The sequence below is a fragment of the Lissotriton vulgaris genome, chromosome 1_1, assembly GCF_964263255.1.
Source record: "Lissotriton vulgaris chromosome 1_1, aLisVul1.2, whole genome shotgun sequence".
Lineage (NCBI taxonomy): Eukaryota > Metazoa > Chordata > Amphibia > Caudata > Salamandridae > Lissotriton > Lissotriton vulgaris.
The window spans coordinates 1,773,684,471-1,773,712,290 of NC_141685.1; the positions used below are offsets into that span (position 1 = coordinate 1,773,684,471).

General features: G+C 50.5%; 1 protein-coding gene across 1 annotated transcript in view; it reads left to right on the plus strand.

The window, feature by feature from the left end:
- The window catches only part of SLC38A1 (solute carrier family 38 member 1), a 421,899-nt gene that overhangs the window by 363,370 nt on the left and 30,709 nt on the right, over window positions 1-27,820 (plus strand). The window contains exons 11-12 of the mRNA XM_086919085.1: window positions 11,879-11,958; window positions 16,016-16,116. Coding sequence (XP_086775211.1) covers window positions 11,879-11,958; window positions 16,016-16,116 — 181 coding nt within the window. The remainder of the gene's footprint in view (window positions 1-11,878; window positions 11,959-16,015; window positions 16,117-27,820) is intronic.

Here is a 27,820-nt window from a genome sequence, read left to right on the forward strand (position 1 = left end):
TGCTTGTTATATAGTCTAGTTCAGTGGTTCCCAAACTTTTGACTCCTGAGGACCCCCATTGAGTCACCACTGGAAGCCGGGGACCCCCAAGCAATTTGTATGAGTTACATTTCAAAATTAAAACAGTAATTCGAAAAAAACACAAACGTGTGCACACAAAACAAATACTCAAAGTACTAAGGATTTTGGGTCCAGATGTAGGACGATTTCATTTAGCGCCTCGCAATTGGCGACACATTGCGAGTGGCACATTGTGAGTCCCTAAATGAAGTATACAACGATGTGTTTAACACTGTTTGGGATTCCCAATGGGGTCGCAAATTGTGAGGTTCATTAATATTAATGAGCCTCTCGCAATTTGCGAGCCTATTTGGAATGCCAGCCCTCCCAGGGATGGTGGCCTGCTGGGCTTTGCAGGCCACCATGTCTCGGACTGCTTTTAAATAAAGCAGTTAAAAAAAAAATGCAGCCTGTTTACCATGCATTTAAAAAAAAAAGAAAATGAAACGTTTTCGTTTCATTTTCTAAGGGCAGGCAAAGGTCCCTGGGACCACTGCCTGCCCTTAAAAAATAATTTAGCATGCATTTGCAAAGGGGAAGGGGTCCCCTGGGGACCCCTTCCCATTGCGAATGCATTACCATCTGCTTGAAGTAGGTGGTAATTGCGACTGTTTTGCGACCGCAAAATATTTGTACATGGTTTTGAGACTCCCTATTTGGAAGGGAATGCCCCTTCCAAATAGCAAGTTGCAAAACCTATTTAGCGAGTCGCAAACAAATTGTGACTCGTGAAATAGGCCATGTACATGGCTCAATAGGTTTTTGCATGCATAAAAAGGGTTCGCGAACCCGTTCGCGCATATAAAAACAGATCGTACATCTGGCGCTTAGTATTTTATATTGAAGTAATAGCCCCTCTGTCACATGTATTTCATTTGTTTGATAGCATCTCTCACACCATTGTAGGATGTCAGAGCACTTTATATCACACACATATAATGACATTGAATCATACATGTAAATCAGTGTGTATATAAAATGTTTAAAGAGTGCTCGGTCTGGAAAAGCACAAACTCAGGATTCAGAACATAACACAGCGGCTAGCACTGACTTTAACATTAAAAATGTATTTCCACCCAAATAAATCTTTTTAGCAGCATCAGGATAATGAATAACTGGTGTAAAAATATAAGTTACTAACTGGTACCATGCAGTTTGCAAGCAGTTTGCAAGTTTATAGGTCCCTCTGCTAGATTACAATTGTCACTTATGAAGTGCACAGTAACGAAAGAATTGCTGTGACAAATGCATGATACACGTTCTTTGCAGTAGGCACATTAACCCTCTGTGCTACATTAGTTCAATCAAAGCTGCAACTGAACAAAACTCTCCTCAGCTCCAGCAGATACATTAATCACTGGCATTCTCTTGACACTTTTATTGTTGCTGAAAGCTGCTAATTATACAAGAAACGTTTCTTTGCTTTTAAAACTGTTGCCTGCGGACCCCCTGGGAATGTGTAGGACCCCTGGGGGTCCAGGGACCACAGTTTGGGAAACACTGGTCTACTTGATAGAGCACATTGCAGATGAGCAGTGCCGAAGTGGACAACACATTGTCATATATTTTGCCCTACATGTCTTTGAAGGTCCCCCAAATTGTGCCTCTGCTCATTTACTTATGCCATATACATCTTTATTTATTTGCAGTAGCTCATGCATTTTTTTAAACAGATTTTATTGTTGAAACACACATATTATGCAAAGCTCTGTCATCCAGAGTCTACTGCCATCATCAATTAATCTGCATCATCTTCAACAATGTGTAATAAGAACATAAGAACTCCCCCATTCAGGATATCAGAAACAATAGGATTAGGCACCACCCCCCTCACCCCAAAAGTTCCACCCCCCCCTTGCGTAGCTGCTCGCCCCACTTAACCATATTACCATAACAGAACGCTAGCCATATGTACCATACACCAACAGTGTTATTTCATAGTCCAACGTATCAGAGGGTTGGGAGGGTGGCCACTTCATGCGGCTGGTCCAGGTCCAGCCCCCGGTATTCCGCCCATCTCTTCCAGATTTTGTAGTGCTTTCTAGGACATCCCCTGGCTACAAACACAGGCTGCTCCAGACCCATACAATAGTCCATTCCATTCCTCCAGGTGGCAAGTGACGGGCCCCGAGGCGCCTTCCATTCTCTAGCGATATCGCGCTTTGCCAGCGCGAGACCCAGTAACAATAAGTGGCGCTTATAGCGGTTGCCCCCAACCCCAGCCATGACATGCAATACAGCTAACTTGGGGTCCCTCTGAACCTCCCAGGCCAGAACCTCCGCTAGGCAACGATGTACCCCATCCCAGAACCTTCGCAGCGCTGTGCATTCCCAGACCGTGTGCAGCAGGGTACCCGCCTCTAACCCACAGCGGAGACACTCGGGGTTCGCAATCATGCCCGCCCTCCACAGACGCTGCCGGGTATAGTATGTGCTGTGTAAATAGCGGAACTGAATCAGGCGCAGGCGCGTGGATATTACCCCCCCCCTGGGACTTTCTAGGGCCTCAACCCAGTCCTCCTTGTCTAACTCAACAACGTCCCGTTCCCACGCAGTCCCAAGGCCAAGCAGATCCGATGAGCAGTGGCGCACCAGCGTCTGGTATATGCGCGACAATTTCTTGTCAGGCAACTCCCCCATAAAAACTTTGGCTTCCAGAGGGCTAAACTCGGGAAGCTGCTCCAGGCCTACCAGATGGGGCGCCAAAGCGTGACGAAACTGAAGATAGCGGAAGAACTGGGTGCGGGGCATCCCAAATTCCTCCTGCAGGTTCGTGAATGATTTAAGATCGCACCCTGACATGACATCACCAAGGGTAGAAATCCCATCCCTGAAAGCCCATCAGCGTATTCAACTGGGGCAGCCGACCATTTCGCCAGAGGGGGGTTTCCTTGGTAAACACATTCCACAATCCCATTCTACGCAGTGCCTGCCTCCACACGTGAAAAATCACTTGCGTGGCTGCGGGAAGAGATCTCGGAAGTGGCGCAGAGTACAGCAGTGTATGTGAAGATGCAGAGCCCATCAACGTCCTCTCCACCGCATAAGCCGGGTCACCTCTGTCCCCGTACCACCAGTCGTTCAGCACCAAGAGGTGAGCCGCTTGGTAGTATGAGAGTACATCCGACGTGGCCAATCCCCCGGTGTATGTGGACAGGAAGCATGTCCTCAGGGCCACGCACGCAACACCCCCCTCCCACAGAAACCCACTAAGCGCTGAATTCAATTGTCGGAACCAGCGGGGCGGGATCACGTGCGGGTGGTTTTGCAGTTGGTACACCAGGCGTGGCAGCGCCACCATCTTAAAAATGGCAGACCTGCCCAGTATAGACAGCGGCATCTTAGTCCATACCTTCAAGTCCTCACGTGTGCGATCCCAAACCGGGGTAAGGTTGCGATCGCGGGACACCTCCGCGTCTTCAGATAGATAGACTCCCAGATATTTCACACCATCCGTCGCCAGCTGGAGGCCCGACGCCCAGTCACCCGCGACTCGCTCACCACCCAATATCCAGAGCGTGGACATGCCCGGGTTCATGTAGAGGCCAGAGGTTTCGCCGAAAATTTGTAGTATGCGCAAAAGTCGAGGCCCAGAACGGGCCAAGTCAGTAAGAAAGAACAACACATCATCTGTGTATAACGCAATTTTATTGGTGTGATCTGTAGACCACCGAAACACTTCAAGTTGGGCGTTGATGCGCACCCACGCCGCAAGGGGCTCCATCGCGAGTGCAAATAGATACGGGGAGAGGGGACAGCCCTGCCGCATCCCCCGCTGAACCGGAAACGATCGGGAGACTGCCCCTCCAACGTGCACCGATGCCGTAAGGCCGGTGTATAGCAGTTGAATATATTTCAGGAATCTCGGACCAAGATTAAGGCGCCGCAGCAGGGCAAACAAATAAGTCCAGCTCAGGGAGTCAAAGCCCCTGTCCATGTCCGCCAAGAACAGCGCTGCCGGCTCCCCAAGGCACCTCCAGGCAGATATCGCGACCTGGGCCCTCCTAATGTTGTGCCGAGTAGCCCTCTGCGGCATGAATCCCGCCTGATCTGGATGAACCAGGTCCGTAATGTAGGGTTTGAGCCTAGTGGCCAGGGCCTTCGCAAGTATCTTCGCCCACGTGTTCAGTAGGGAGATGGGGCGATAAGAAGCATGATTTTCCGGGGGTCGCCAGGGCTTCAGAAAAACCATGACCTCAGCATGTCACCAGTCCGGTGGGAGCGCCCCACTTTCGCATGCCTCCTCCAGTACCGGCCGGAAGTGTGTGCCCAGCTGGACCAAAAACCGGTGGAAAAATTCTCTTGGAAACCCGTTGGGGCCCGCGCTTTATCCGGATTTAATTCACCCAAGATCTCTCTCAGCTCCTCATCCGTCAGGGGCCGATCTAAGAGTTCCCGCACCTCATCCGAAACGGCTCTCGGGGGAAGATCGTCTATGAAGCGCTGGACAGTCTCGGCCTCCAGGCACTCCCGGGGCATGTACAACCCCTCGTAGTACCCGGCAAAGCTCTCTGCTATCGCTGCGGGTTCAAGTATGGGTTCCCCCTCAGGGGTCTTAATCCGAGGCAGCGGCTGAGCATGCATGATGCCCTGACATAGGCAGTGTAGCATCTTACACGATTTGTCACCCCATTGATAGATCCGACTGCGGGTGGCCAGCCAGGCCTGCCTTGCCTCGTCCATGAGGACCGTGGCATATTGCTGTTGCGCCAGAGCCAATTGTCGTCTGGCGGGGCCACCATCCTCCTCCCGACCCCTGCGTTCCAACACCTCCAGCTCTGCCTCGCGCCGCACTAGATCCTTACGCTTCTCTCTCCAGGCCGCAGCGCACCAGGATATATCCACACCTCGCATTGTCAGCTTCAGGGCCTCCCAGAGGACAGTCGGGGAGTCCACCGAGCCCAAATTCGTGGCCAGGTACCGGTCTATCTCGACAGTCAATTGCGCCCTGTACTCGTCCTGCGTCAAGTGCCAGGCTGACATTCGCCACAGAAACGGCTGCGTGCTGGACCTACATTGAGCGTGATGGCTACCGGTGAATGGTCCGAAAGCACCCACGGCAGAATCTCCGCTGACAGCACCTTGTGGGCCAGCGCCCTGGGGATGAAAATGTAGTCCAATCTGGAGAAGGAATTGCGCGCCGTGGCGAAGTACGTGTGGTCCCTGCGAGCCCCATGTTTATACCTCCATGTGTCTATCCAGTCAAGGCCTACGGTCAATGCATGCAGCCTAGTGGTGGGCCCCTCCCCCTCCGGTGCAAGGGCCGCCGCCACACTCCGCCATCTATCACAGCTCCTATCTAAGACATCAATCCAATCTCCCCCTACAATGGACAGGGTATCCGGCATGGCACCCCAAAGGGACAAGAGCCTCTCCACCAAGGACCACTGTAGCGGCGGCGGGGCATACAGCCTACCAAGAATCACGCTATCCCCACCAATTTCACCCTGCAGAAAGAGGTACCTGCCCTGTGTATCTGTTCATAGGCGTTTGTGTATATATGGCACTCTCCGGTGTATAAGGACTGCCACTCCCCTAGAGCCCCTCGAAAAGCCCGCTTGGTATGCATGTGTGAACCCTGAGCGCTGGAGACATAGGGCCTTCGTGCCTAGCAGATGGGTTTCTTGTAACAACAGTATGTCTACTCCCATTCTTTTGATGTACTGAAAGATCGCCCCCGTTTAACTTTGTCCAGCATCCCCCGCACATTCCAGCTCAAGATTCGCAGTGAACCAGGGCCTACCCGCCCTCCCTCCCCGACAGCAGACATTTGATTAGTATATCACATGAGGGACAAATGTCCCCAAGGCACAGCTGGTGTGGTACATGGCAAATAATGAGCAGCAAAGCATACGCAAACACCCCCCCCCGCCCCCAACGCCCAACCCCCCGCCCTCCCCCCTCCCCGTACCTCCCAAACATGGAAGCACCTGTCGCGGTTGGATCGCGACCTGGTCCCCAACGGGAGACCCAGCCCCACGTCCTCCAATGGATCCCCTCCTGCCAGCCCATAGGAACTAGGCTGTCACTCCCACCCACCCATTCAGACCGGGAAGGGCTCCCAGCCTAAAGCAACAGTGCACCTGGGCATCCACACCCACTATATACATTGAGTCACGTTCATGGCCCACGACTATCAAGTTCCATCAGTTTGCTGTTCCTGTGTGGGGCTGCCTCTGCGGGCGACCGAGCCCGATCGCGAGCCCCTATTTGAGCGTGACCTTCCGCGGTGCCGACTCTGGCTTCTGAGGCCCTCCCGAGCAGTTCCACTGGAGGAGGAGTCCTACTCCCCGTCTCTGGCTGCGTTGACCCTAACTTTGACGGTTTCGTCTGTCCAGTGGAAGACCTCCTCCGGAGTGTCGAAGTACAAGGTACGGGACTTGTAGTTCACCCGCAACCGCGCCGGGTAAAGCAACGCGTACTGGAGCTTAAGGCCACGAAGGTGGGCCTTGGCCGCTAGAAACAACTGGCGCTGCTGCTGCACTAACCTCGTGTAGTCTGGAAAGATTAGGATATTCGCGTTGTCGTGCATTAGCGCGCCCTTGAGTCTCGCTTGCCGCAAGATGGTATCTCTATCTGAGTAGTTCATGATCGACTGTGGGCTCACTCCCACAGGGGGTTTCTTCACGAGCGCCCGATGGGCCGTCTCAAACACAAAGCAGCGAGATAACGTGTCTGCCGGGATCCAACCCTCCAACCATTGCGCCAAGAAGTCTTCAACCTTGTCCCCCTCGCAGCCCTCCGGAAAGCCCACAAAGCGGAGGTTATTCCGCCGAGCGCGCCCCTCGGCATCCTCGACCCTCATGGCCAGACCCTTCTGTATCTTTTCCATGGAAGTAACTTTTTTCTTTAGGATGGAGACATCATCTTCAACTTCAGTGATACGGGTCTCCGCACCAGTGATTCGCTCTACTGCATTCCGCAGGTCTTGGCGGAGAAGGGTGACATCAGCTCCTACCGCACCTGTTTTGGCGTCCAGAATATCCCTCGACTGCCTGATTGCCACCAGCAGCGCCACATTGTCGGGTGCCGGCGCCTAGGATCCCCCAGGGCCCGCAGCCCCCGTGTACTTGTCCATCGGCCCCTGCTTGCTCTGGCCACCCCCGGCTCCACCCCGCATCCTCTCTCCGCATCCTAAGCAATAGGAACTCCTTATGCAGGCAAGCTCACAGTCCTGGGCTAGCCATGTAGGCCAGAGGCAAAGTAGACCGTCGCAACGCAGATTGTAGGCCTAGGGGCCCCACCCAATGCCACAGAGTCCCTCTTTTAGTCCCGCAGGGCCAACGTGCCGCAGGGCCACGAGCAAAAGCACTCCTCGGGGGCCGACAGCCAACAATGTCCAGGCAGCCGAATGGACCCCGCACACAACGCCTCCACTGGACCCGGACGCCGCTAATTCCCTTCTGCCAGGGCCCGACCCGACCCCCGAAACACCCAGCAGCAGGCAGTCACGACTCACCACTGTCACGACGGTCCCACCAGTCGCTGCTGCTCATCTCTCACATCACTGGACCTGGCCGGATCCCTCTTCACCCCCTCGGTGCTTCTATTTAGTGCAACCGGTATCCCACTCGCCGCTCCAGCGGAGAGCCCAGGCAGAGATGGTGTCACAGGGCGTCCCGGGTAGTGGAACCCCCGAGCACTGGAACGCACTCCAAGGTCTTCCGAGGGCCAGGCGCGGAAACCTGGGGTATAGCTGGTAAATGACCACGATGGGTCGCCAACCTCTGGGGCCACACTCAAATCCACCGGCACCTGTCCTCAATCCCACAAGGTTCCTGGCATGCTGGACCACAGGCCAGGGCACGCTCTCGCCGAGGGCCAGCAAATGGCTATATTAAGGCCACGTCAGGGGCCCATCCACATGTAGTCCCTGTCTGTGCTGGGCGCCGCCTGTCCTCCCCACCGGGGCCCGATCTAGCCCCCGAGGCACAGAGTCCCTGGGCAATCCCCACTCACCGTCGCCACGATGACTCCGCTGGGCTGCGCAGTGCTTCCCATCCGATATCCGGCAGGCCAGGTCCGTCTGCTCCGCGTTAGGGATCTCTGCCGTGTGGGGCCCAAATCAGCGTCACCCGGCTACCGATGATCAGGGCCAGCCGAAAGCTCACACCACTCCCGCAAGGGGCCCTCCTCTGCCCGCTGCTGCCACCCGGCCGAGCGGCTCCACGGCAGACAGGGCGGCCCAAAATGGCGGCTGCCTCTCCAGGGTGTATCCTCTGATGTTCGCCCACACAGCTCCAAGCAGGGCACCGCTCCGATGTACAGCGACGTGTCCGCCTCGAGGCGCGGGGGCACACTGAACAGTCAGACCCTCGGCCAAGCTCCGGCACCCCGCTGCACCAACCGCCGCCGCCGTCAGCCACGCCCGATCCGGGCGGCGCCAAAATTGAGGCCCCGGCTTCGTAGGCCTCGTCGGATCTTCCGGGACCCGCGGCGTTGCCGGGTCGTTATGTCGTCCCCAGTGCCTCCACCCGACTGTTCTCGCCGCCGAGTGTAATTCACGGGTCCAGCAGCAATATTCACTGACAGGGAGCCCTAATGGATGTCCAGGGCAAGGATAGTAGAGCAGGATATAGTTAGGCTGGTCGGAGCTCAAACTCTAAACGACCGCCATGATCGCTGGCCAAGCCACGCCCCCTCATGCATTTTTGATGCTGCGCAACTATGTGTCAGTATGCTTCTACTTAATATATTCATGTTTTTATTTGAAAACATGGTTCTTTGGAGAAAGCAGAATAGCTTTAGCTTTTTACTTGAGTGTGTGAGGGAATCCTCACATTGTTTCTGTCACCTTACATCATGATCACAAGGTTTATATTTTTCATAATAAACACTCAGAATTATGTATTATAGTTGTTCACGTCCCTCTCAGTGAAATCAGGACTTTGACATTGTACCTAACAGAGCAGTGCCGCTCCGAGGCGAGCCATCTAAGGACACCTGAGACTGTCTAACAACATATTTTCCAAAAGAGACATAACTTGTCCTTGTTCCGCTGGCAGCCCGGCAAACTGCACAAATATAAATGAAGTACAGGGACAAATGTGTGTTGATGGTATTGAAATACACCCTCAGTATGGCAATACTTTTCATGCTTTAAATTCGGAATGTTGAAGTTCTATAATATTTAGATTTCTTGCTTATGCTGTCACAATGATGTTATTGATTTTGCAATTATTTTGACTCACTTTTTCTGCACTAAAATTGCATTAAATTAAATCCTTTAAAAACAAAAGTGTGGATATCTTGGGTGTATGCACTTGTGGCAAAAGGCTGACAACTCACAACAACAATAAATAATACACACCTGACAGTCTCTGACTGTCTCTGGCATTGCTACATGCCTGTTACACATTATCTCCAGGTACGTTGAGGCCCATGCTTAGGTTATATTGTGTCTGATTGTTTTAGGCCAGGCCAGAATTGGTCACTTACTGACCAGCTACTTACTATATGAGGTCTTGAACAGCAGTTCTGAATTTGTTTTCTGTGAGGAATTGTTTTACTTTCTTAAGTAGAGAGAGCTGGTACTCGGACATGTTGTTTTTCTTGGAGCAGCAATCCTTGAGTATGAGGTCAGTGATTAGACTGCAATGAAACACATCTGCAATGAAACACATCTGCCTAAGGTGTCCCTGGCTCATCATTTGGTACCTGGACAGACATCGATACTTGAACCCTTTAGAAGGCAAATGACTAACCCAAATAATATGAAAACATGTATTAAGGGGTTTCATTAAAGTCAATGGTCAGTGGAAAATGCCTCAAAAGCAAAGAATAGTCTTCATTTAACTACTTCTTTGGTGAGCTTCTAAGGCTGAGACCATGAGAGGATGGGGCATGGTATTCTAGCAACAGAGAGTGGTCATTCTTACCAAAGCAACCTTCTACATTTGAACAGGTAATGTTTCTGAACTGGTTGGCAGGACATTTGGGCTCTGGAATGGATTTTTTGTGCATTGGAGTTTAAAGTGTCAATTCGGCGATAAAAATGTTTGGCACATAACATTTCCTGTGCAGGTTTTCCCCTGGGTTTCTGCTACATTTTGGATTTTTTTATGGAGCAGTTCACTCATAGTTATTTTCTTGGATTCCTTCTACCCTGATGTCTGCAATATACACATATGTGTTGTTTGCTTCAACTGATTTCAGGATTCCTAAACTGGGGATTTACCTAACTGCCTGAGGTCCAAATTATTGGCCAGGAAAAATCCCTGATGGGCACAAAGTATGCCCCTAGTGGACTGCTTTCCATCGCTTAGTGCTAACTGTCAGCAAGCCTCTAGGAGCTACAAAGATGGCGTTATAGCGAGTATCTCTGTTAAATCTCTTAGCAAAACACAGAAACCTAGCAAAGTCTGGGGTTAAGGAAGTCCCACCATCCTGCTCTGAAGATAAACTGGTCTTTTCCTTGAATAGTCATAGACATAACAGTAACTTTTAGGATAGCCTATCTTGCAATGCAGGGTAAAATCAAAGAGATGTTTGGTTGATGTCCCCTAAGGAGGGAAACGTTATAGCAAAATGTGTCTCCAGGTTAGTGGACATTTTGTGCCCCCTAAGTGAACCAGTCAGCGACTCCCTTAAATAAATTATACACCCCTGAAGCAGAGTAGCAAACATAATGGATTTAACCAAAACATTTTCACATGTAAGTAACTTGTTTATGTCTTTGAGGCATGGTGATGTTCGAACTGCGAAATTTAAAAATCCACCTGCTGCTTCTCTTCCAGTATAAAAAAAGGTGTTTGCACCTGCATTATGGTCAATCTTTTATTCATGTTTTAGGTTCAGAGTTATTACTTCCGATGCCACGGTCTACCACAAAATCAACAGGGACTGGGATGTGAGCGGGCTGAACCCAGGAGATAACCCTTGGAATGGCTCTTGATTCACAGTTGTTACATTCAGTAAACAGAGAAAAGTGCATATTGTCAGCTTAGGAACCCAGGTCCTTCCCATTCACACAGCTCACAAAATCAATCCAAATTGTGTCTCCGTACAAAGAAAGCCGCATAGTCTTCAGAATGAAATATTTAATAGGTACACATCAGAAGCATAATTCACAATTATGCTTTTAATGTTAAGTTTGCTTAGCAATCCGCAAAGCTATTATATTTTCTTCATTGTTAATGTGACAGGGAAAGCAGAGCAGCGCCCATCAAAGGGACCAATCAGTAAGGACAACAAAAGCTCTCTTCATCCAGTCCATAGGCCTTCCAGAATGCTTCCTTATTTGACAATGTCTGCTTGGGGTTTGAGATCTTTCATTGGGTGGCCTCTTTAAAGAAATATGGGCACGTGGGTGGCCAGTAACAAATCAGAATCAAAAAGGCAGGACTGCTGAAACGTACTGTGATAGAAAGGTGAGTAGGGGGCTATGGACATGCTAGATGGTAGCATGCTAGTAAGATAGATCTCAGACAAAGGTTCTAGCAAAAATTCAAAACCTTAGGAATGAGTTGGAGATCCCATGAAAAACATGTAAAGAACATTGGCAGTTTAAGCAGGGTTGTTAGGGTTAATGAAAAGCTTGAGTCAATTACTGAAAAATATAAAGACAAAAAGTGCAGATCTTGCTTGTCTCCCCGTAACTGCTCTGAGTTTTGCTCTGCCCTGGTCCTCTGTCACTTTTATGTTGCATATTTGTTTTATTTTTATATTACGATGTTCTGTATAACTTTATGATTCTGGGATGGAATCAGTGGGGTTCTCTGCAGAACATGCAAAATGCTCAAATGTATTTCTGTGATTGTATTTTCTGTATGTAAACTTAAGATTTGAGTATATCTTTAACTATCTGTTTTTTTCACAGACTGTCTACGCCATGCCCACCCTTGCATTTGCTTTTGTGTGCCATCCATCTGTACTTCCGATTTACAGTGAACTCAAAGAGTAAGAATTCTTTTTCTAAGTCTTTGAGGTGAATGTATATATTATACACAAAAATCTATGACCTGAATCACATTCACCATTTTATGTCTCATCACACAAAGTGAACACTGGAAGATTTAAAATTAGTTTAAGATATGGTCTCTGTCACAGTTCCCGGATAGAGCCCCTGTTTACCCCAAATAACACCCCAGGGAACAAGATGCAGAACCTGGCATTAGAGGGAAGCATTTGTGACATTTCATGACCAAATGAGCAGCATGAACAGAGCCATCTGGTGCACAGAATCTTCCCGAGATATCATACCCTTTCCAGGCCACCAGATACTGCACTTGGGCCTTATGATTTGATTATACTTCATAGTCAATAGAGCGAACCATTATTACTGGCTGAGGTTCATCGTGTTAATATTAAAGATTTGGTGGATGTGGCATTTCTAGGAAGGGCAAGACAAACAGCCAATGTGCCCACCTTAACCTATGACATTAAAGGAATCTGGGAAACATCCTGAACAACGACTACGGAACAACGAGTTCCAGAGTCACGCAAACCAAACAATGACTTGCCCGAACAATGACTTAGCCTTACCCGTGCATGCACATGGTTAAGTCTAAGTCGGTCTAGTGTTCGGGGTGGGCGGAGTTGAGAGGAGCGTCGGACAGGCACAGGACAGGTAAGAGGAGTTAGGGGGTGGTTTGTGTTAGTTTTTAGGGGGGTAGGAGGGGTTTGGGGTAGTTTTTAAGGGGTGGGGATGCGTGTTACTTTTTAGGGGAGGTGCTTTGTGTTCGGGTTAGTTTTTAGGGAGTGGGAGGAGTTCAGGTTAGCTTTTAGGGAGTGGGGGGGTTCAATATAGCTTTTAGGGGGTGGAAGGGGTTTGTGTTAATTTTAGGAGGTGGGAGGGGTTCAGGTTAGTTTTTAGGTGGTGGAAAGGGTTCATGTTAATTTTTAGGGGGTGGGAGCGGTTCATGTTAGTTTTAGGGGGAGGGAGGGGTACGGGGAAGTTTCTAGGAGTTTGAGGGGGTTTGTGTATGTTTTTAGGGGGTGGGATGTGGAGGGGGTACGGGGTAGTTTTTAGGGAGTGGGGGTGCGTGTTACTTTTTAGGGGTGGGGCTTTGTGTTAGTTTTTAGGGGTTGGGAGGGGTTCGGGTTAGTTTTTAGGGAGTGGGAGGAGTTCAGGTTAGCTTTTGGGGAGTGGGGGGGTTCATTATAGCTTTTAGGGGGTGGGAGGGGTTTGTGTTAGTTTTAGGAGGTGGGAGGGGTTCAGGTTAGTTTTTAGGTGGTGGAAGGGGTTCATGTTAATTTTTAGGGGGTGGGAGCGGTTCCTGTTAGTTTTAGGGGGAGGGAGGGGTACGGGGAAGTTTCTAGGAGGTTGAGGGGGTTTGTGTATGTTTTTAGGGGGTGGGATGTGGAGGGGGTACGGGTAGATTTTAGGGAGTGGAAGGGGTTCAGGGTCCAGTTTAGTTTTTACGAGGTGGGTTTACCATGCATTCCTTTACAACGAAAATGTGTGGTAAAGGAATGCCTGGTAAAAATATTGTGGTTGAGACTAGGTTGTACTAGAGACCACGTTGTTTAGGGAGTTGTTGTTGAGGAACTTGTTGTTCCATCGTAAAACCAAGGAATCTATCTACACATGCATTATGAACCTGGGATGCAAACCTGGAATAGTAAGATGTATAGTTGACACCCAAACCCTTTCCACCTTCTAGTATGAAGGTGTTTGGCTCTCACAGTGATCCACAAAACATTTATATTGTTCCTTAGCCTGCCAGAGGTGATGGTAAAATGCTTAAAGAAAGGTCCAGATACATGGTAGGAGATCTTTGATTGAAAGGAATAAAAGAAGCTGTGATCTTAACAGGCCACATTTGTAGGTGGAACTCATATGAGCAATAGAAATGTGAGCGTCCCAAGATGTGTGTAACACGTTATTGCAAGCGAAGTCTGCTAGTGCAATCCATCTTAACCGAATATTCTGTTGGATCATTATGCAACATAAAAGATATTATGCAATGGCCTCATGCAGGCATTCTATATGTCCATCTGTTTGTGGTGGTAGCTGTTCGATTTGAAATGCTTACAGCTTTAATACGTTCTTTCAAGAAGAGTGCTGTGAACTAAGGGGTTCCATTAGGATGGCGGACAGACTTTGTCCGTCCGCCATCCCGGTGGAAACGGGACCGTCCGCCACGTGTGCGGCGGTCCCGCCATAGCAATTATGATACGTCCGCTACAGTGGTGGGCGCATCAAGCATTTTTAACATTGTGGCGGGCGGTGCTATCAGCACCGCCCGCTGCAATGCTAAAAATGCACGTTGTACATTTCAATGCACAACAGGACAGGCACTGCGCGGTGCCTGTCATGTTGTACATTGAAATGCTGGGGGGTACCATAGGTACCCCCCATGTGCACCCCCCACCCCTCCTTCACCCTGGGGTCCCGCAACAGGCCCCCAAAGCAAAGACCATATGCCTTTCTGTGGCGGCATTGCCGCCACGGAAAGGCCTACCCCGAAGCCCATCTAATATGGCTGGCGGTGTCTGATACACACCGCCACCATATTAGACCTCTTCCGCCGCGGTCGCAAGGCGACCGCAGCAGAAGAGCGGCGGACGGTTTTTCCATCCGCCGCGGTCCCCCCGCCATTGTAATATGGCGGGGGGTAAATTGCTGGCAGACGGTGAAGGATGGCGGACGGATCGCCACCACCTGCATGGCAGTGGCGATCCGTCCGCCATCCTAATCGGCCCATAAGTTTGCCTGTCTTCAATAACAACAGTAGCACCATTTATTCGAAAGATATCCATCAGAAACATTCCTGCGACGTCTACAGCTCTTGGTAATGTCTTTGTAAAATAGTCTACAAAAATTAAGTGTTACAATAGACTTATAAAAGGTGATAACTTCACAATGAAATCCATGGACTCATTCTCCAGAGCTATGTTGGAGTTGCTTATTCTTTTAATATGGAGATTGTGCTTACTTCTGTTTCTCCAAACTGCAAAGTGAGAGAATTTTATAACGTGCACTATGTGATAATCTCGCTTGTGTGAAAGGAAATGCTGTAGGTTTCATTTTTTTAAAACTCACAACAACATTTAAATATCTATAAATGACTGTACAATTATTTCAAAATAGATACCAGTTAGGCAAGCACAAATGAAGCACTTAATTCTGAAGTGAAACGAAGGTTTTAATAGATTCAAATCAAGACACTTTATTTTGTGATGAGCAAATGACAAATATTGTCTGAAACACGATTTACACACATTACCGTTTGTGCACTATATAGTTTTATTAGTAAAACTGTATTCAAAATCAGTGGCCAATTAAATGGAAAATGTGCTGTCTGTAAATGACAATGTGCTGCCACACCGTATTTTAGTAATACATTTGCGACAGGATGCTCCAAAATGCGAAATCATCACTCTCATGCCGAATGAATGTGGCTCATTCGCTACGCTTTTTGTTAGCGTGAGGCTTGGCTTTGTCACAATCCGTATGATTTCAGTGATGTAACATTGATGGCAGCACCCCCACTCGGAAAATTGTTCCAGGACCACTGGCTGCTGATATTTAATATTGGAGAGCTTGAGATTTCTCTGATAGATTCACAACATGTCTATTAGACACAGAATAAAAAAATGTCCAGGTTTAGTCTGGCTTTGTAAGTCAGAGAATACGAAGCAATTAATTGTTTTTGGAACATCTGATGTATAAATTGTGTTAATTTACAGTGTGTCAATTTACGCCCTCTTATGGCACATACACATTTCTATCTGAAAACATAAGAGATGCTATCCTTACAAAGCAGTACACAATACACGTCACATGTGTGTAGCACATTACTATGTTCGACCTCTAGTTTGTGAAATTGGACAGATATGAGATTATGTGATGGAAAGATGACTGCAAGAGTGTGATATATTGTAGAGGGAACATCTTCTGACTCGACTTTTGGGCATATGTGTGGAGTCTCCCTAAGTCATTCATACTTTTATTGCAGCGCCGTGCCTTCCACTAGCACACTGACTTGTCTTGTATTGCTTTTCTTCACAGTCGTACCCAGAAAAGAATGCAGATGGTGTCCAACATTTCCTTTTTTGCCATGTTCTCCATGTATCTATTGACTGCAATTTTTGGCTACTTAACCTTCTATGGTAAGATCAGCGTATATTAGCTGTATCCTAAACTCTTTGTGTAAAGTCATTAAGGGATTCAAAGATTTGTGAGATCGTCAAAGATAATGCAGTCGCAAGTTGACTTGTTGTAACATGTTATTTATATGTCGAGGATACGATGTGATATAATGTGTTGAACACCCCAGTCCTGTTAGCCTCACTTACCTCGCCTCACTCTCTGCTAATATTAAATATCTGCCTTGTCTCTCCCTGTCTCTTTCTTCCTCAATGCCTTGCTGACTACTGTGGTCCTTATATTCTAATCCTCTGACGCCTCAAAGATCTGTTGTTTTAAAATAAAACTATTCAAATTACGGTTCGAATATATTGCAGAACAACAGTGACAATGATAAAATCCTTGCACTTCCCCACTCTTGTTTGTCAATAATACAGAGCATTTTAAACAAAAATCCGAAATGTAATACATGCACTTTCAATCTGGTGAAGGTCTGGTAAGAAGGGTGGCTTTAAAAGGGGTGTTTCTGTAATGTTGATGACAAGAAGCAACCAATATAATTTAATTCGGGTTATACAGGTAAATACAGAGAAGCACAGGTAACACATGCACATTCGAATGCAAACTCTTAATCTCTACCGTTAATTCCACAAATGATGGGTTTTAACAGAAAGCCTCATCCCGTTTACAGATAACTGGGGATTTTCAACTGGTGATTTTGCTTTGAAGATAACACAGATTTTAATTTTCATGCTATTTTTACACAACATGAATACCGGTACTCCCAAATTAGGATTAGACGCCCTACTTTTTTAATTTCTGTGTGTAATAGGAATATATTGTCCCTAGTGCTTCTATAAAATATTTCATTGGTCTTTGTGCTATTTATTAAATAATACATGCAACTTCCTGGTATCTACACTCTCATTTCCGATTAGGGAAACCATCAAATAACCACAGATAATAGGAGCTAGCAACACAGTCACTGGTCAAAAACTGTCAGTTAGCAAAGTAACTTTAACTTTAAGCTTTGCCATCCTCACGTTTGAGGACCGTGCACATTTGGACTGTAGACGACTCGAGCCTATGTCGCCATCTAGTGTTAGCTGCAATTCTCTTTGTGCATATATCACAAAAGTAGACCAATAATTTTGCAGTAGAAGAGCAGGTAGTGCATGCTGCTGTTCTACATGTGTGACGTGGTAGTAGTAGTACAGGCAGGCCAGCTACCAACAATATCTGTAGATTGAAATGCAAGAGGTGATACTATTCCAGTGCCAGCTGGTGGCCGCACACTGAGTGCAGGTGCTGTACCATGGATGCCATGATTAAGGGGTTACCATAGGTCGCAGGTGTCATCCCTGGCTTTCCCCTTTCCACCCCTATCACTGTGTTTGCAACCCTTGGCCTACGAGGTGGCAAATTCAGTGCCATGAACATAGAGGCCCGTCCTTATGGAAATCGTCTGGGGCTCCAATATCCTTGTTTTTTGTCATTTTTTTATTTACACTAAAAGTGAATGATATATTTTTCACTATTAGTGTGATAAAAACACGGAGCACAGTTAGCTGGAATGAGGCCATCCATCGAATCAGAGGTAAGTAAAAACTTTATAAATGTATATTGAGTGCATGTGTGTAGGAGAGAGTGTGTTTAAGTGAGAGCATGTGTGTATGTGTGATTGTATGTGTATGCGTAAGCATAGGTGTGAGTGAAAGGAAAGGACAAATTGTGTGTGATGTTACTTCTGCTACCCCTAGCCTTTTGGTGACTTGGCGTTCATGCGCTGCACACCCGGCTGCGGTTGGCCCTTGTTTAGATGACTGCGAGAACCGCCTGATTTTCTGTAAACGTATAAAGTAGTAGCAGGCAGGAAGTAAACGCTGCACCTGACTAACGCATTAAGGACAAGCAGTTCCTTGGGTCACTCTCTTGTCCTCACAGGCTGAATCTCATTGGCTCTGACGTTATTCTGCTCTGCTGTGATGTCTTATCAGGCCTTCAGCCGCCCAGCAGAGATAAGGTGTTTCCCCAGAGACTGACGACTGATGGGAGGTGATGCCCCGGTTACTTACCGGTAATCTTCATTACTCCGAGTATAGTCTTCCTCGCCACATGATTTACATAGTGAGCTTTAGCTCCACAACAGAACCCTCCAAAGCAAAAAGAAACCACCTCCCACCCCCTCCCAACATGGCCGACCAGTCCCACCTGACCTCTATAAGAGGCGGGCCGGCCCAACCAATCAGCCTGATCTACCAAGCAAACAATGAAGCCGATAGCCAGACAGGGAGGGGGGGAGGGAACTCATGTGGCGAGGAAGACTATACTCGGAGTAATGAAGATTACCGGTAAGTAACCGGGGCATTACCTCCTCGTAAGTCTTCCTCGCCACATGATTTACATAGTGAGCCAATACCCAAGCCAACAAGGCTTCATTGATCACCAGAACGACAACACCACACGGTGATGCCGAGAAACCAACCCAAGGTTGATGTAAAACAACTGAAAAGAAAACAGGGACCACAGGAAACCTGAAATCAAGACCTCCAGGAAAAAGGAGGCCAACCAGGAGTCGCAGCTCCAGCACTCAGAACGGCCCCAGCGAAGTCCCCCCGGGACTGCTAGAGACCCACGCACCAGGCGGGCGATGACCACGCCGAAGGCAGCCCAAAACTCCACAGAGGAGACCCCACTAAGGCGGCCCAGGGAACAGAGCCACACCTCGCGGACCGACCCTGGGCCCCCGCCGGATCCACCGAACCCAGCGAAGCGTAGGGAAGGATGCCAGCCTGTGTAAGCCCGCGAACCAAGGAGGAACGAGGGCTAGCGGCCCGAACGAACCGGGCCCAAAAGGCAAAACACAGGTCATCCCACCGGGAAAGGAAAAACGTGCGGCTAAGAGAAGCCAAAACAGCACGCCGAACAACCAGCCCGGACAAGGGAGCGGCCACGTAGGCCGGAAACAGCGGCAAAGATACCACCTGAGTCCGAGGCCCTGGGGAAGGGACCCCGGGAAGGACACGGGGGACATGCCGGAGGAACAACCCCCTCCGGCAAAACCCGCAAGACGGGCGGGGAGCGGAGGAACGACCCCCGCACGCCCAGCAGACACCGTCGCCACCAGGGAAGACCACCTGCCAGGCGAGGAACCGCAGAGCCACAGAGGGCCGGGGCCCAAAAGGGCGGACCCCGAAGAGCTCGTAGAACGAGAGAGGGAGTATGCAAGTGTATTGCGATGTGCCTAGCGCACGTATCACCCAAAGGCATCAAGGAGCGTGTCTTGGGCACCCGACCTGGGATACCCCTGCGAGATAACCCCAGCAGGATACCAGGTGAGAGACAGGCATCCCGCCGCAAGGGGCTCTAGTGGAGACTAAGCAAGCATCTGCCCAGAGTTGCAGAGCGTGAACCTGTGAGACGAGAAGGTACCGGAAAGAGAATTCACGAGTCCATGGAAGTATGTAGGCCTAAGACCCACCGAGGCGGGGAACTGAACCCCGGTCCAGGACCAATCTCAGCCACCGGGACTGCCGCCCACGAGTCACACTTCACCACTAACATGGAACGCTATACGAATCCGCGCGTCCTCCTAGCGCAGGAGCGGTGTGTATACGTGCTGCCGAAGCGAGCACCGGAATACCTGCGGGACCCCAGGCGCAAGCCACAACCCCCGAGCAAGCAGCGTCCTCCGCTCCAGAACCAGGCCAGCACAAGGAGGCAGGCCAGCCGACAAGAGCCGGCTCAACACCGACGCCGAGAGCGGGGGACCCAACCACCGTACGGGAAGATCCGGGATCGGCCAGGAGGCTCGAATCGCCAGCTCGGCCAAAGGAGAAGGAACCCGGGGCGGTGGACCCCGCCGGGAACCAAAAACAGGAACGCACCACGACCTGCGTGGCAACCACGCGCAGGTGCCAGGCACCACACCACTGCAACGTTCCAACACAAGGCCACGCGCCGCCGAGCCGAGCGCCCATGAGCACCCCGGCCCTGCCCAAGCGCCTCCTGCCGAGGAACCGCGATCTCAGAGGGCACGGGGGAGAAGCGCCCAGCAGACCGAAAGGCCATGCGAAAGGCCGGTAAGAAGGACCCGGAAGGAGGAGCAGAACCCGGGCCGGAGGGCCGAGCCCCCCTTCGTGAACAGAGACCTCGGAGGCAGACCGAGCCGAGGCACCAGGCGTCGAAACACCCCCGGGGCAGGGCGAGACCATGCAACGAAGGCCAGACCCGACACCGTCGGACCCCGGGGAAGACAGCCCGAAGGGCCAGGACCGGTGACACCCCCACCAGGGCGCCCAACCCGAGCAAGACCCGGGGACCTAGGCACCGGCCATGGGAATGCCACACGAAACCGTGCAGGGGCCAAGCCAGTCACCTCAACCAAGATTTAGCAAAAGTGCTGCTGAAGCGAGCACAGCAAAAAAACGGCCGCCAGGAAGACATCCAGCAACCCCCGAAGCTCGAGGCGCTGAGCGGCCGCCGGAGAACCCAACAACTCCAAACGACCCGGCGCCAAAGGACGCCCCCCCCCCTGAAAGAACCAGAGGGAAGTACCGGGACCAGGCACACGCCCCCCCGAAGGAGGACAAGCCCGAGACGAGGACCGAAGGGACCACCGTACATAGGCCCGGAAGCCGACGGCTGAGAGACACCGCCAGCTGTGAAGCCACATCCCCCAGGGGAGGGAGGGGGGGGGGGACGAGGCCGTGAGGAAGCACACGGCCAGACAGGGAACCCCAAGACCCACACCCGGCGAATAAGATCCACCAGGTGGGCCAGGAGCACAGCACCCCCCCCCCGCACAGGCCCGAAGGCAAGCTCAATGGAAGCACCCGCAACCGAGAGCGGGGACCCTCACACGCAGGCCGGCCCCACAGGCCAATCCATGGACCCAGAAAAACCTACAGGAGAGACAACGGAAGGAGTGGGGACCCCAACCCGCCGAGACGGTGGGTACCAAATGGAGTTCCCGTGAATGGAAAGCGCACAGTTACCCGCAGGCACACCTGCACTGGGAGCCTACGGGAAGAATAAGCAAGCTATAGACCAGAGACCAATGGTGCAGGGCTAACCTGCCTCCGGTGCCGGGGATCGAATCATTTCCCTTGCGGAAAATCCGCAAGACCGGACCGCAAGCCCGAAGAGCCCGAGAACCGGGACGGCCACGTCCCAGTACGGTATGCAACGGAGGCAACCGCCCCCCCCCCCCCAGGGGACCCCCTGGAGTGAGAGGGCCGAAAGTCAGTCACCAAGGATGAGACAGGGAGCGGCCGACCAGCCTGAGACCGGACACCTCCGAAACTCGGGCCTGGACCCGCCGAAGGACCCCACCCATGCAAGGGCGGGACGTCCTCACCTGAACTGCGCAGGGGCCAAGCCGGCCGACACAGAAGCGCCACATGCTGCGAAAATCGCGCACAACCCCCATTCATCCCTACGGGAATCGCGGTGCTGAATAACAGATGACAGTTGTAACCCAACTCAATGGAAAGAATCTCACTGACCACTGATGGCCGAAAGGCCGAGTGGGCCCCTCGGTATGTGAACCTGCGACCACGAGGCCAACACTAGTCCCAGCAGTAGACGCATCAAACCACTGAGACACAAGCTGAAAGACCCAACCCGGTCCCTGAGGCCCCAGGAGGAGTGCCATGCCCAGAGGCAATAACTGAACCCTGGGATAACGAGTCCACGACCCGCCGAGGTGGGGAATCGAACCCCGTCGCACCAGGGCCTTATGCGCATCACCACAGCCGCAGAAAGGGACAACACGAGTGGAACACTCGCGACCGGCTCAACCCGACGGCCCAGGGCGAGTCCCCCAGGGCGCCAGAAAAAGGGAACACGGACAAAGGGGGACAGGCCCCATGACGCACCGCGCCCCCTCAGAGCGCGCACCGGCACCCTGTACAAGAGGCAACCTCACAGGCCCTATGGCTGCACGAAGAAGGGATAAACACTACCCCTTCACTTCGGGAAGTATGTCTACAGCCCGGCCATACAGGGCCACCGCAAAGGCAGGAGTCGTTGTGGGGGCCCTTGTGGAATTTATTTTTTAAATCACTGTTTGAAAATTTCCCACCTTGGGATCCTTCTACAGCACAGGCAGGATTCGAACCCTGGTCTGTGAGGGCTGTCCCCACCACAGGTATAAGGCTTACCTTTGAGCTATAGTGCAAGCAATTGCCCAGAGTTGCAGAGTGGGACTCCATGAATGGAATAGGCACCAAGGCGAGAATTCTCAGGTCTGTGGAATTTCGGGACCCAAGACCCGCCGAGGCTGGGAATAGACCCAGGCTAGACCTCTGCCTCAGGGTCTGCCGCTCTAACCATGAGCCGCATTCCGTGCGGACCGTCCGTACCTTCACCCGCACCACACGACGTGCACTGAAGGCACAAGAACGCGGAGCCCCTAAAAAAAAATGAAATGGTTCCCCGGTGCACAGTACTCGCATTCACGTCAGCTGCAATCGCGTGCCGAAGTGCACCACTAAAAGTACTCTGGGCCCGCCCCCGAGAGGTGGGAGGCGCCCGGAACCATTCCTAGCGCGGCAAACCGCAGCGGCCCGTAGGGCAGCCACCTCTTAGAAGGTAGGCAGCAGGGCGACTCGGCCGCGACCAGCGTGTTACGCAGGAGGGGGGCCCCCGGTCCGGATCGCCGACCCCGAGGACCCGCCGAGAAAAAAGGTAGGACCGAGTCCGCATATACCTTTAAGTTGAGTGTCTGCCCGTGGCGAGGACAAGAGAAGCGATTCTGCTCTCGAGCCTTGCTTCCATGACGCAGACCCATGGTGATCTCTGATAATGCAACGGAGGCCTACGGTGCTCAGCACTGCTTCCCCGCTTGCCGAGCCAGAGACGCCGAGACTAGAACCCGGCACACTAGCTCCGAATTCGACTGGCTTTGTCTCCCCCCATTGTAAAATAGAAATGCGAGACCCACCTCGGACTCGAACCTGGGTCACGTAAATTCGGGGAGCAGTCGAATCACACACGCAGGCAGTGCCCTAGCGCCAACTGCTGTCTGAGGGTGTAAAACCTTGCGCAACACACGTACTCCCCACCAAAGGATGAGGCACCTGCATGTAGTCAGAGCGTGTGGAGTGTTAAAAAACATTCACTTTACGAACATTTCCCAGGTATACAGGAAACCCCCCTACCGGAGGGGAGTGACACCCACCAGCCTGACTACCTACAGGAGAAAGCGCAGAACCCACAAGCCCATTCAAAGGCTCGGGCCCCTCAGTCACGACCGGGGGGGACACAGGCATGTACAACAACACCACCCTCCCGGCCGCCCCCCCCCCCCTGTAGACCCATGGCACGCTAGAGCAGCACCTAACCGGCCCCATAGGACCGGGGGAAGGAAGAGGGGGGGGGGATTTATTTAGGCATAAGGCACTCGAGACCGCTAGAGCAGGTCCTCCACCCTAAACCCCAAGGGCCAGCTCACGCCGGCCCATCTTACCTGTATCGTGCTCTGGAGAGAATCGTGCAGAACAAAAAAAACAGGCTGATTGGTTGGGCCGGCCCGCCTCTTATAGAGGTCAGGTGGGACTGGTCGGCCATGTTGGGAGGGGGTGGGAGGTGGTTTCTTTTTGCTTTGGAGGGTTCTGTTGTGGAGCTAAAGCTCACTATGTAAATCATGTGGCGAGGAAGACTTACGAGGAGGTAATGATGGATTCACCATGAAGACTGCCGTGCTGTTGTCAACAATATGGAGGAGTCGAAACTGCATGACATACAATGTATTATCAAACTGGAACTCGTAAGCAACGAACATGAATGTTTTTGGGGACAATTTCTCTCAAGTTCTTTTCTCTGGCACAGCACTTGTTTTGCTTATGCCGAATGTATAGACTTGTGTGCAATGTGCACGGCTTTTATTTTACTACCTTTCAAAATGATTTACTGATTTCAGTGTTCAGTATTCTGTCCTCACACTGCTGCACAGGGTCAATGTGCACCACTTGTCTAGTTTCCCAACTGATTCACACAATGTAGGAGGTTGCCCGCCTACCCGCTTCCTATGGTCAGGAAAGTAGCCACCGACTCCGTGAAAGGAATGGATGGAGGATTTTATAATATATCTAGGGCAATAGAATGGCTCCAACAGGAAATGAGGTAAGGCTCTTACATTGGACAGGTTTAGAGGGACAAAAGATTTTTAGACATCTTCCTCTACTTCGAGCGGAGTAAAGGAGTGGTGTTTGGAATGTTTATGATGAAGTGGTGTTGCGTTTTCAATGGCATTAACTGTCAAAAGCAATTGTTATGTTAGAACACCATTCACTGTATGCATGATACCAACAATAAATCAAACAATAGATGAATATGTGATAGCTCTTAGGACACAAAGGGGCCTAAGTTATAGGTTGGTCAAGAGGAAAAACGGTCGCAACAGCAATGGTATTCCCTGCCCGCCAACATAGTGGTCCGCCCGCCCGATCTAAGGGGGTTATTAGGATTGCGGATTTTCCGCATCCTCTGGGCCGGCGGAAGCCACCGCCGGCCCGGAGGATGCGGAAAATCCGAAGCGGACCCACCAAAGACCGCCGTGGAAAAGCATGTGTAACTTCACTGTGGGGCCCGTTGCGGGCCCCCTAGATGAGGGGGGGGGGTGTGGGGGGTGCACATGGGGGGTACCTATGGTACCCCCCTGCATTTGTATGCGTAAAGCGGCAGGCACCGCGCGGTGCCTGCCTCTTTCTGCATACAAATGCAACACCTGCATTTTTAACATTGCCGCGGGTGCAGCTTGAAGCCGCACCCGCCGCAATGTTAAAAATAGAGGATGTGACCGCCAGGGTGGCGGTCACATCCTAATTGCACAGGAGGGAACTCTGCATGCCATGCGGAGTTTCCGTCCGTCCGCGATCCTAATGAGGCCCTAAATGTGGGCAGTTGTTGGAACTGGCACTTTCTGTTTAGCTAAGGCAATGCCCCAGCCAGGCAGAACCAACCACTCCCGTCAGGGGCGGGTGATTACACACACTGTATAACCTGCACTCACCCTTGCGTAGCTTGGCACTGAGCAGTCAGGCTTACCACAGAGGCAATGTGTAAAGGATTGGCACAGCATTCACTCAAGATAACTAAACCGAACGTCACAAAAAGAGACTTCACACGTGATGTATCCAAATAACATTCGTATTCAACACACACAATAATCAACACAACATGAACATAATATATTTCGGGGCATAAATATCATTTGGAATTATTACTAGTATAGCTAGGCCCAGCCGTGTTCCGATGACATCAGTAAAATGCACACATGGGAAATATCCTAATCTGCACCCCCCTAGCACCCTTATGCGGTGCAACTCATTGTCCAACCCAGGCCCATCCTAGCAATTCTTATACTGCAATACCACACAGTTATAGGGGGCACCCTGGGTCACAACGATATCAGAAATATGTACATACCGTATTTTCCGGCGTATAAGACGACTTTTGAACCCCTGAAAATGTTTTGGAAAGTCGGGGGTCGTCTTATACGCCGGATGCCAAATTAGACCGTTTGTTTTTATGGGTTTTTCAATAGCGCGGACTACTCCTGAAGGTGTCAGACTGCTTCTGCATCAGAACACGTGTTTTTTTTCCATTCCACAAGGCATTGTTTTGCGAGGGGCTGATCGGTAGTGATCACTTGCTCGTCTTGGCTGGTCTTGGATGCGAGTTCGAGCTGCACCATTTCCCGCCCACGCTTCCGACCCAGCCGGGGGGGTGCTCTAATACGCCGTCCGTGCCCAGTGCCAGAGCTCCCCCTCCCCTCGCACCGCGGGGGCTGGGGGGGATATTGGAACGTCACTATGCTTGCTATGTTAGGTACCAGTATATTCATTTGGTATCAATACTGTTACTGTAAAGCGCTCTGACACAAACAGGTAAAGTCCGCGCTATATAAAATCGCATACCATATGGTAAACCTTTTAGAGCCTAACCGTATAAGACACTCACGGTACCTAGATTTCTATTTCTATTTCTAGCTTTTACCAACACAAGCCCAAGCCATATAAGACACTCTAAACTAAAGACTCTAAAGATGGCAGCCGGGGATACCGAGAAGCTTCCACAGGCGTTTCTGTAGGCACAACTACCGTATTAACATTTCACAGTGGAGCGGAACCGTTTATTTCATTAACCCAAACAACGAGCAAATACCGGTAATAGGAACAATTACAAAATGAACAAATTAGAAAAAAGCGAACGTTAAGTTACACGGATCAAAAGTGCCTAGACTGACCTGCACACACGCCTCCAACCGCTTGCACATCCCCAGGCAGATGAGGCAACAGGATGAGGCAGCAGGAGGTCCTGAAATATAACAGGCAGCTCTGAAGATGGCAGCCCCCACTGTGTTCCACATGTGCTGATCTCTCTCTCCTTCCAGAAATCTCATGCTCATCGGAAGGAGGGGAGTGTCAGTACCACGTGATCTCCTCAGTCCATGGAGATAGAAAGTTGGACTGCGCTGGAAGTGGGGGTAGTCTTATACGGCGAGTATAGCACGAAACCTAAATTTTATCAAGCAAAGTAGGGGGTCGTCTTATACGCCGGGTCGTCTTATACGCCGGAAAATACGGTACATACAACTGTGACCTCTTTAGGTCTGGCGTTAGCCAAGACATTTTCATTTTACTAACATTATACGTGTAACAATCTTACTTATAGGGGCTTTCAAATAGGCTTCTTAATCCATTGGTCTGTTATTGTGTACTTCATATTTTTCTTCTGCTAACTGTATGGGGAATGGATCCGCCCACCACAGTCAACTGGCCAACTTTACTGTGAGTGAGAGATTCCGGTCCTTCCACAAGTAGAGTGACCAGATTCTCAAAACAAAAACCGGGACAGGTGTACCCACGGCTTTAGGTGGGATGAAAAAACATGGGTGGGGTGTCTATGAAGGGGGTGGCCGATCTAATTAAGGGCGTGGCTTAAAACACATAAGCTAAAAAAATCTGTACTTAGCATACCGTCCCACCCGAAAACTGTGCTGCTTCTGTCATTGTATCCAGATAAATAATATAACGAGTGACATAATACCTAGAACAAGCCTGGACTATTGGCTTTTTCAATCGTATAACGAGTAACATCACACCTAGAACATGCCTGGACTATTTGCTTTATCAACAGTTGTTAGCTGCATGAGATTAATAAGCAACAACTTTGGCTTCGCTGTACATAACATTGAAAATGCCTCAGTTCAGGAATGAAGAGACAGACTGTGAAAGAACTATATTGGGTTTCTTTAAAAGCAGTGAAGGATGGTACTGCTGCAGCAGTTAGGTTTTTTTTCCTCAGTGAGGGCAAAAATGGAGACCCCAATAGAGACCCGTCTCAACACCTGTGAGAAGTAAAGCAGGCGCACCGAGCGAGACACTCTTTAAAAATCGGGACATTTATCTGTTTAACACGGACACTATGCAAAAACCGGGACATTTCTTTAATTTGCAGCAAATTGTCGGGACTCCGGGACACTGCTCCAAAAACCAGGACCGTCCGGGGAATACCGGGACATCTGGTCACCCTATCCACAAGGAGTGTGGCAGGAGGCTCAAACATCCTGTGGTTCTGGACAAATCACGAAATCTTCCTGTGCCTAAAAAAATGAATGTGTTTGTCTGTAACGCAACTGGTGCTCATGTAAAGCACGCTGATACCTTCTGGTTGAGTTCACGCTATATAAAACTGCAAAAAAAAACAAGCATTTGCAAT